The 10,693-nt window shown below is 51.2% G+C and overlaps 1 protein-coding gene across 1 annotated transcript in view; it reads left to right on the top strand.

Annotated features, from left to right (window-relative positions):
- LOC109389809 (endonuclease/exonuclease/phosphatase family domain-containing protein 1) overlaps positions 1–10,094 on the top strand; it is a 37,884-nt gene extending 27,790 nt beyond the window's left edge. Inside the window, exon 3 of the mRNA XM_019655693.1 lies at positions 10,029–10,094. Within this exon, the coding sequence (XP_019511238.1) occupies positions 10,029–10,050 (22 nt within the window). The 3' untranslated portion in view covers positions 10,051–10,094. The remainder of the gene's footprint in view (positions 1–10,028) is intronic.
- Positions 10,095–10,693: the final 599 nt, after the last annotated feature.

Genomic DNA, 10,693 nt, shown 5'->3' with positions numbered 1-10,693 from the left:
TTAATGTCAGGATTTATGTAATCTTTCTGTGCATAACCTCAGTTTCCCCACCTAGAAACTAAAATTAACAAGATGAGCCTCTTTGATTTGGATGGCATGTAGTGAAGAAATGCACGTAAGGCTCCTGTAACATAGAAAACATGCAGTCAGGGCTAACTGTTATTTTTAGCTGAAGCGACTCTTGATTTGGCTCCTGGATCTACCTCCCACTCAATTCCAGGGACATCATCAGACAAAAATCAGTATAACCCTGACCAAGAAGTGATTCTTGGGATTGTTGTTTTTTTTAACTGATAATGTTTCATTGCCCACAGCTGGAGTGGCCTGAATGGGTGGTGGGTGCGCCGGGCTCTGTCTGGTCCGTGAGGAGACCATGGTGATTGGGAGGCTGGAAGGAAAGGGGTGGTCTGGAGGCCAGCTCCCAGGGCTCATCAGATATGCTTCTGGGAACAGGTAAAGGAGTCATGGCAAGCTACCGCCATGCACACCAATGAGATAAAGAAATTGGAAATCTAGCTGCCCAGTTGATGTCTAGCTTTTTCATTGTGAAGTCAAGGATACCAGGGTCCTCCTGGGTCTTTGTGAAGGCAGCCAGTTCTGTATTCAGGAAGCTTGGGAACTCAGTCTTGGAGAAGGTCGCACGTGTGACCGTCCTTTCCAGCATACCTCTGTAAAACAGCAACGCACCGCTTGGTCTCTATAGGGCTGGACGTTTTTGCCACGTCGGAGTGGAACGAGGTGCAGAGGCTGCCTCTCGCTTGATTTTTCAAAGGCTTTATGTTTCTTTCTTAAGCACCAGCCCCTTTTGAAGGGGCATCTGGGGGAGCAGTGACCAGCCCACAAGTTGGCTCGTGTGAACTTGAAAAGAGGAAAACATATGGCAACTTCCACCGGCTTCCTTTGTTCTCTTGGTTTTATTTTAGTTCTCTGAGTCTGATACCTAATGGAAGCCTGGCACACAATCCAAGCACAGCCATAAAACAACCCGCTCTTTGAAAGTGGGGGAGTTGGTCGTGAAGCCTGTAGCTTGATCATCCCCAGGCTATTTTTAGAGAGGAGAAGCCCACCGTCAAGTAATTGCATATCTTTCCTGGCCTCTGCCTTCTGGGGTTGGAAGCCATTGGCTGGGAGCGTGACTTGCACCCACCACACCCAGAATGCCTGGCTTCCTCATTTTGGTGTCTTGCCAGCTGTCTTCCCTTAAGTCATTACCGGTCATTGACCTCTTCCCCAGAAAAATGCTAAGGAGTTTTTGAACTTGAAATGGTTTCTACATTTGCTTTTACTCAGGAACTTGAGCGTTCCCTCCTTTAGACCAGGTGGTATAAAATCGGTCGACGCTTGGAAATGACCCTATTGGTATCAAGTTACGCAGTGTCCCTGTTTTCTGTCAAGGTCGAAACGTTCTCCTGAGAAGAGTTGGTTTGTTTCAGATCTCATGATGCTGGGCAGCTTAGTTACAGGTCCTCAAATCATGCATGTGCTTGCACTGACAAGAGTGAGTTCATAGAACAAGAAGACAGGGCCCCGAGGTCAGCCACGGCGATGGCTTTGGTTTAGAACCTAAAATCGAGGTTTCAGCCCTGACCTCTTGCTGTGGGTGAAAGCTTTCTGGCACAGTTGTGTAGGTAAGTGTGGGAGCAGGTGTGTGCAGCACACCAGAGAGATGGGACAGGAACACCGGCGTAGCTTGGAAGCAGCTGCCGCTGGCCTGCTGACTTCTCGCTATGGCTGAGGCTAAAGGTGACCCCAGGGGTGCGGGGGGGGGGGAGCTATCATTTGTGTTCCATAGTGAGACTCGCAGCCCACACTGAAAAAGAGAGAGGAACACTCACATTGGGGATGGTTAGTGATGTGTCCAGCTGCCTGGTCCTGTGTGAGCCATTGTAGGAGGGATAAACCTGGGTGGTCCTCCTGATTAATACCAGACGCCCCCTTATGCCCTGTCCATCCCAGCTAGCCATGCCGGGTCTCGGACCAGGCACCACTTCCTTTTGTGTCTTTATTTTGTAACTTAAGATGGCTCTTTCTTGTTAGTTGGAGGGAGCTTATCCTGGTGACAATTTGTGGCCAGAGACCACAGCCTTTTCTGGTTTGGGAGTCTGGGATCTTGAGGCTGTTCGTGACCCCTGCCCCGTGCCCTTGAGAATAATGCATGGGCAGGGGTGGGAGGCTAGGATGTGGGGCACTGAGCCTCTCCCAGGTTGTCAGAATCCTGCAGGGTAAAATGCCTCACGTGGAAGAGCTCTGCACAGGCCCAGGGGGGCACTGGCACCCCAGTCTTTCACCCTTTTCTAAAAGCGTAGCGCTGAGCTTTGCATTGCAGATGCGATTTTTATTTTTAAACGCCGGGAGTGACGGTGTGTGAGCAGTGACTCATCCACAGCCAGTTAATCTGTATTGTGTAAAAACACACAAACCACAAATTATTTTTAAAAGGGAAGAAAGCAAAAGAACAGATGCAGCAGACTCCTCGTGTCACGTGAATCGAGGGAAAAACTACACAAGAGGCATTTCTGAACAGTGGCAGAGGAAAGGCTAGCGTGACCAGAAATGACGGGCAGGAAACTCTGCCTGTGCATCTATCTCTTCAGGGGTAGCTGACACCTTTCTTTGTCTCTAATATCTGGGGAACTGATGATATTCATCGTTATGTGCATGTGTTCCTTCTTTCTCTTTTCTTAAAATGAAACTGAATAATTTTTGTGTCCATGCTGAAAGGCACAGAAAGCTGAGTTATACGCAGTATTATCACCAAGTGACAAGGCTGAGCCTTCCTTACCAGCAGAACCTTACCAGTTCAGGGCCTGCATCTCAACGCTAGGTAATGCTGGGCAGACCTGGTTTATTAAAGTCATAGACTGTCCATCATCTAAGCCAGCTCCTCTTAGATTAAAAAAAATGGTATTAAACTCTAAGAATAGAAATGATACTCCTTGGACCACCATTAAGACCTAAATGGTGTTTCCATGAATGAGATGAGAGACCTTCTGGATCAAGAAATGAAAAGCATCAGAGTGGGAAGAATTCCTCCTTGCCTCTCCCTAGTTTAGGCGACTGGTTGGGCTGCACATTGTCTCTGAGGACGGGTGATGCTCAGATGCCCCTGGGATGGAATGGAAGGCTTTGGCACAGGATTGCTTCTGCCCCCCAGACTCCTGTGTGGGACTCAGGTCATTGCAGGAGGTTGGGGTCGGGGTGGGGCGCAGCCTGGCCAGACTCTTCACGGCTCCTGTCCAGGTAGTCGAAGCCTGACCCTGCTGACTGTGACCTGTGTCAACTCTGGAGAAACTCCTGGTCCAGTGTGGGTGGAAACCACAGTCTGGGACGTTTGCAGCAAGGATGCTCACCAAATCTTGGGGTGAGTGGGGTGTCAGGGAAGGGTCCCGGAAGAACTGATGATGAATGCTAAGTTCTGAAGTACCAACCAGGAGAAGTTAAATGAAGAAGACGCGGAGGGAACAGCGTTCTGGAGAGGGAGAAAGTGCAGGGGCCTAGAGGCAGAAGACAGGATGCTTTTAGAGTCTGAAGGCCAAGTTCTGCTGAAGAACAGGGAGAATTCCCTGGGGAACATGAGGGAGCGGCGAGGCTGGACAGAAAGGGGGGGACCCCTTCATGCCAGCCTTGGGAGGCTACTCTGAGCTATGAGGTTACCCCAGGGGCAGAAGGAAGTCTGGACAGAGCAAAGGAGGGGGCGGGAAGACCAATCCCGCTTTAGCTTTAGCTTGCTCATTATTACGTGTTGATGGATTCGTGCCCCGAGGTGGCCAGACTCCTTCTCCATGTAGGGCGTTTGTCTAGAAAAGCTCCAGGGACCACAGCCTCCAAAAGGTCCTGCCTTTGGACACCGTGGGGTGTTGTTTCGCATTCTGCGAGGGGCCCTCTTTTTAACATGTGCCCAGGACTCTGTTTTCTAAGAAGAATTCAGGAGCCCAGGCCACCAATGACCATAGTTAGTACGTGACCGGTAGGAGACCAGCTACACCCATCCTAGTGTCTTGCTCTTACGGCTTTTTCCAGAATTGTCATCACCTCCCTCTAAGGTGGCCTTTGGGGTTGTGTCATCATGCTGTGGTAGAGCTGACAGCAGAATTAAGCCTTGGACATACTGTGAGCGGTTGGGAGGGTTTTGCCCGGAGCCTGTAGTCTCTGCCTGAGTCCTCAGGGTCAGGAAGCCCCCGCTGACCTAAGACTCGCCAGACCTGGGTTTATTTTGTGTGGCTTTTGAACTCCATGTTTGGAGTCTTTTTCTTTCCAGAAGAACTGTGGCTACTTCTGATGTGAGGTCAAAAAAAGACCTGAGTTCATATACGAGGGACCTTCGGAATTCTAGCTCCATCCAGTGAAGGTATTGACGTCTGAGGTCCTGAATTCAGTAAGCCGCCACTCGCAGTGGATGTCATCTCATTTGGCATGGGGACAGTTTGGACATATCTGAAGCCACATTCATGCTTTAGGTTCCGATCCAGGTCCAGGCACGTTAAGCACATGCTGGAGGAAGGAATCCTGGAATGGATGAATGAATGAATTCCAGTTCCAACCTGAGGCAGAATTTTCAGGATGCGTTTCACCCTCATGGTTCTTTTGGCATCTGCACTGTCCGTTTCTTGTGACCCCCTCGAAGCTGAGTATCCCCTAGGAGCAGGGACACCGCCCAGGACTTCCCCAGTCCTGGCCCCTCCTCGTGTCACCTTCTTTCTGCAGCGTGTTACCTCCATATTCCCCTTGCATCAAAACACAGGTGCTCTGAATGGAATCCCCAGAGCTTGTGGGATACTGCTGCAGTCCAGCAAGGGCAGATGGACCGGCTCTAAGTGATCGTTGGTTCTTGTTAGACCAGTGGTCCTCCAACGTCCCTCTACTGAAGGTCCACCTTCTTAGAGGTGCAATTTCCCATGAGTCCATCTCAGCATGGGATGCGAGCCAGCAATCATGATTTCTAACAGAACCCCAAATGCTTTCGGGGCAGGTGGACTGTGTGTGAACAGTACCCTTAGTGTCCTGGGTGGAGAGAGAACGGTGGAATTGATTATGCGGGGGTCTCTGCCTAGAGAAGTGGATGGGAGCGGTGGTGTTGGGTCCTAAAGGGGCCCTCCTCGGCCTAGCTTGCCTAATTCTTCAGTTGAGAGGTGCACAGTTTTAAAATGTGGGCACTTTATCAGGAATCCACGTGTCCCCGTGTGTACCAGGGTGCGTTCGTTGATTCCAGTGGTGATGTGCGGGCGTCCTCACCTGGCCTCCAGTTATTAGACTCGAATACTCACGTGCCTGGAGAGTACTGAAATCTTTCTTTTTGAAATGAATCCTTCAGAGTGCTCCCGATTCGCAGCCCATCTCTTTCTGACTCATTTCTTTTTCTGTTTGTTTCTGTATTCCCTTAGTGATCACATACTATTGAGTACCTACTCTGCAGGCGCCTGCTCAGCTCCTGGGGATACAGTGAGGCTAAAAGGCAGGGCCTCCCTTCCCAGTGCAGTAGTCGTAACCCCATCATTGCGAAGTGTGGTTAAGAGGGCTAGCAGGGCTGGCTTCTTGGAGGAGGACTGAGACCTGACAGACTTAGAGGTCTCCGCTGGGTGTGCCTGGAGCTCTCTGCAGGGAGGGGGAGGACCCCAGGGGGGCCCAGCGAGAGCCTCCTGCTGCGCCTTCAAGGTGGCAGAGGGCTCTCGGGAGGAGCGGGGGAGAGCCCTCAGGATTTCACATTCACCCAGCCAGCCCAAGGACACACAAGCTTTGCATAACGCCTTCACCTGGAGCCCTGGGCCAGAAACGCAGGCTTGCCCTTGGGAGCTGGGAGCTCTTTTTTCTCTCTGAGGAATTGGAAGAAAGTTTTCCAGAAGCTACAGCGTCTTGGGGGAATCCTTACGTGCACATTCCCGTTTTCTGGCACCGACACTGCAGGGCGCTAAATTTGCTCTTCAGAATACTCCTGATGGGATGTTGACACTGAGGGGTTTTCTGTTTGTGTGTTTAGTTTTCTGTCACTGAGATAACCGAACTCCCCAGGTCGGCTTCCTGCTTGAGGCTGCTGTGGTGGAGATTTGCTGGCATCCCCTGCAGGTTGTCTGTTGTGCATCTGGCTGTTAACCGTGTAGCCAGATTCCCGGAGTGCTGGCTGCACTCACTCACTGCTCCTTTAGCCCTAGAGCGCTGGAACATGAGTGTGCACTGGAATCGCCTGTGCAAACCTTTGGGAAGTCTCTTGGAAACTCCATCCGGAATAGTTATTAATTACAAAGGGAACAGTAGTAACTTTCCAGGGGAGACACCTGCAGACCCCGCCATAACAACACATAGTAAGCCTGTGAGAGGACAACCTCACCCCTATGGTACTTTTGCCAAAAATGCATAATGCGAATTTAATCACAAGGAGACAGCAAACCCCAAATTGAGGGACATTCTGCAAATAACTGGCCAGGACTCTTCAAATATGTCAGGGTCACAAAAGACAAAGAAAGGCTGTGGAACTGTCCCAGGTTGGAGGAAACCAAGGAGGTGTGGTGACTAAATGCAGTCAATGTGGGGTCCTGGACTGGTTCCTGGAGCAGGAAAAGAACCTTAGTGGACAGCTGCGAAATGTGAATATAGTCTGTAGGGTAGTGAATAGCATTGCGTCACCGTTAGTCCCCTGGTTTTGATGATTGCTCTATGTTTTGTAAAATGTTAACTTTTGGGGGAGCTGGGTGAAGGATCCTCGCCTCTTTTGCACACCAGGGTGTAGAGAAAAGCACTCGGGTTTTAGAGCCGGAACGGTCTGGTCTGGGTTCAAATCATGCCTCTGGTAACGATTAGCTAAGTGACACAGGTCAGGTTGCATTACCTGTCTGAGCNGCCAGTCCTGGGTTTATTTTGTGTGGCTTTTGAACTCCATGTTTGGAGTCTTTTTCTTTCCAGAAGAACTGTGGCTACTTCTGATGTGAGGTCAAAAAAAGACCTGAGTTCATATACGAGGGACCTTCGGAATTCTAGCTCCATCCAGTGAAGGTATTGACGTCTGAGGTCCTGAATTCAGTAAGCCGCCACTCGCAGTGGATGTCATCTCATTTGGCATGGGGACAGTTTGGACATATCTGAAGCCACATTCATGCTTTAGGTTCCGATCCAGGTCCAGGCACGTTAAGCACATGCTGGAGGAAGGAATCCTGGAATGGATGAATGAATGAATTCCAGTTCCAACCTGAGGCAGAATTTTCAGGATGCGTTTCACCCTCATGGTTCTTTTGGCATCTGCACTGTCCGTTTCTTGTGACCCCCTCGAAGCTGAGTATCCCCTAGGAGCAGGGACACCGCCCAGGACTTCCCCAGTCCTGGCCCCTCCTCGTGTCACCTTCTTTCTGCAGCGTGTTACCTCCATATTCCCCTTGCATCAAAACACAGGTGCTCTGAATGGAATCCCCAGAGCTTGTGGGATACTGCTGCAGTCCAGCAAGGGCAGATGGACCGGCTCTAAGTGATCGTTGGTTCTTGTTAGACCAGTGGTCCTCCAACGTCCCTCTACTGAAGGTCCACCTTCTTAGAGGTGCAATTTCCCATGAGTCCGTCTCAGCATGGGATGCGAGCCAGCAATCATGATTTCTAACAGAACCCCAAATGCTTTCGGGGCAGGTGGACTGTGTGTGAACAGTACCCTTAGTGTCCTGGGTGGAGAGAGAACGGTGGAATTGATTATGCGGGGGTCTCTGCCTAGAGAAGTGGATGGGAGCGGTGGTGTTGGGTCCTAAAGGGGCCCTCCTCGGCCTAGCTTGCCTAATTCTTCAGTTGAGAGGTGCACAGTTTTAAAATGTGGGCACTTTATCAGGAATCCACGTGTCCCCGTGTGTACCAGGGTGCGTTCGTTGATTCCAGTGGTGATGTGCGGGCGTCCTCACCTGGCCTCCAGTTATTAGACTCGAATACTCACGTGCCTGGAGAGTACTGAAATCTTTCTTTTTGAAATGAATCCTTCAGAGTGCTCCCGATTCGCAGCCCATCTCTTTCTGACTCATTTCTTTTTCTGTTTGTTTCTGTATTCCCTTAGTGATCACATACTATTGAGTACCTACTCTGCAGGCGCCTGCTCAGCTCCTGGGGATAAAGTGAGGCTAAAAGGCAGGGCCTCCCTTCCCAGTGCAGTAGTCGTAACCCCATCATTGCGAAGTGTGGTTAAGAGGGCTAGCAGGGCTGGCTTCTTGGAGGAGGACTGAGACCTGACAGACTTAGAGGTCTCCGCTGGGTGTGCCTGGAGCTCTCTGCAGGGAGGGGGAGGACCCCAGGGGGGCCCAGCGAGAGCCTCCTGCTGCGCCTTCAAGGTGGCAGAGGGCTCTCGGGAGGAGCGGGGGAGAGCCCTCAGGATTTCACATTCACCCAGCCAGCCCAAGGACACACAAGCTTTGCATAACGCCTTCACCTGGAGCCCTGGGCCAGAAACGCAGGCTTGCCCTTGGGAGCTGGGAGCTCTATTTTCTCTCTGAGGAATTGGAAGAAAGTTTTCCAGAAGCTACAGCGTCTTGGGGGAATCCTTACGTGCACATTCCCGTTTTCTGGCACCGACACTGCAGGGCGCTAAATTTGCTCTTCAGAATACTCCTGATGGGATGTTGACACTGAGGGGTTTTCTGTTTGTGTGTTTAGTTTTCTGTCACTGAGATAACCGAACTCCCCAGGTCGGCTTCCTGCTTGAGGCTGCTGTGGTGGAGATTTGCTGGCATCCCCTGCAGGTTGTCTGTTGTGCATCTGGCTGTTAACCGTGTAGCCAGATTCCCGGAGTGCTGGCTGCACTCACTCACTGCTCCTTTAGCCCTAGAGCGCTGGAACATGAGTGTGCACTGGAATCGCCTGTGCAAACCTTTGGGAAGTCTCTCGGAAACTCCATCCGGAATAGTTGTTAATTACAAAGGGAACAGTAGTAACTTTCCAGGGGAGACACCTGCAGACCCCGCCATAACAACACATAGTAAGCCTGTGAGAGGACAACCTCACCCCTATGGTACTTTTGCCAAAAATGCATAATGCGAATTTAATCACAAGGAGACAGCAAACCCCAAATTGAGGGACATTCTGCAAATAACTGGCCAGGACTCTTCAAATATGTCAGGGTCACAAAAGACAAAGAAAGGCTGTGGAACTGTCCCAGGTTGGAGGAAACCAAGGAGGTGTGGTGACTAAATGCAGTCAATGTGGGGTCCTGGACTGGTTCCTGGAGCAGGAAAAGAACCTTAGTGGACAGCTGCGAAATGTGAATATAGTCTGTAGGGTAGTGAATAGCATTGCGTCACCGTTAGTCCCCTGGTTTTGATGATTGCTCTATGTTTTGTAAAATGTTAACTTTTGGGGGAGCTGGGTGAAGGATCCTCGCCTCTTTTGCACACCAGGGTGTAGAGAAAAGCACTCGGGTTTTAGAGCCGGAACGGTCTGGTCTGGGTTCAAATCATGCCTCTGGTAACGATTAGCTAAGTGACACAGGTCAGGTTGCATTACCTGTCTGAGCCCGTTCCCTCGTCTGCCTGCCCCTGGTGTCATTGTGAGGATAAAGGAGGCACTGTGTATAACCCATGGTTTGTAATCCCTTCCCTAGCAGTAGCCAGGGGTTTGTGCTCTTTGCCACCTGCCAGTCTTTCCCCTGCCCTGTCCCTTTTCTCTGCCAACCTCCACCTGTGCGGTATTTTCAGAAACGTGCACGTGCGTTTACGCCTAAGCTCTAGCAAGCTGGTTCCAGAGATGAGAGGTCCTCTGGTTCCTGCCAGCTGAAGCCTCAGGTGGGCTTGTACCCTGGGGCATCCTGCCTCAGGTGCGCTTTTGCTGGCCTCCTTCCAGAGTCTCTTTCAAGGGCCTCCAGCCCCTGCTACTCCCAGACCAGCAGCACTGCCCTCCCCTGAGAGCTTGTCACAAATGCGGAGCCTCGGGCCCCACTCCAGACCCACAGACTCAGGGTCGCATTTTACCAGGGGACTCGTGATTCAAGTTTGACAAGTCCTCTACCCAAGGATTTGACATCGACGGTGATTCCAAGCTGAGAGATCAATTTGCCTTCTTGTCCTGTGTCTCTACAGCGAGGGGCTGGACAGGAGTTGATACGAGAGCTGAGAGATGTGAACGCGGGTTGGAAGAGTCTTCAGGACGCAGCATTCCAGGCCAGGCCCTTGTGTGGAATTCTCTCCCCTGGAGCCTTTCGAGGCCTGGGAGCCTGCCGGCAGCCTGGAATTCCAGCGGGGGCCTCTGCATGGGGTTGCCTGGCCAGGGTCTTGCGGAGGAGAGGTTGTTTGTTTTCTGTGGAGTCGGGTTTCCCCGCCCTGTTGACTAGCCCTTACCAGGCACCGAGGACTGGCAGCAGTCCAGCTACCACGAGGATGTCCGTGAGAAATGGACAACAGCACAGGTTGCTTTTAAATGATAGAGACTTTGTGGAAGGCAAGACCTTCCTACCTCTCAGCTTGGCGCAGGTGCAACTTGGATTGTCTTTTAAAGGGATCTCACAATTCTTGGAGGAGCTAATGTGCCCAAGAACTGGGCCATGGGCTCTATGTGCCTTATGTTTAACTGTCACCGTGTTCCTACGAAGTGGGACCACCACTAGCCCCATTTTATAGCCCTGAACACCGGGACTTAGAAAAGCTAACAGGGGTCCAAGACCATGTAGCTCTAAGTGGAGCTGGGATTCGAACCCAAAGTTCCCTGAGCCCAGATCCCAGCTCTTGAAGCCTAGGCTGTACTGACC

The sequence above is a fragment of the Hipposideros armiger genome, unplaced genomic scaffold (assembly GCF_001890085.2).
Source record: "Hipposideros armiger isolate ML-2016 unplaced genomic scaffold, ASM189008v1 scaffold_244, whole genome shotgun sequence".
NCBI classification, from domain to species: domain Eukaryota; kingdom Metazoa; phylum Chordata; class Mammalia; order Chiroptera; family Hipposideridae; genus Hipposideros; species Hipposideros armiger.
Note: the sequence above shows the minus strand (reverse complement) of the source record. Positions and strands in the feature narration are given on the sequence as shown.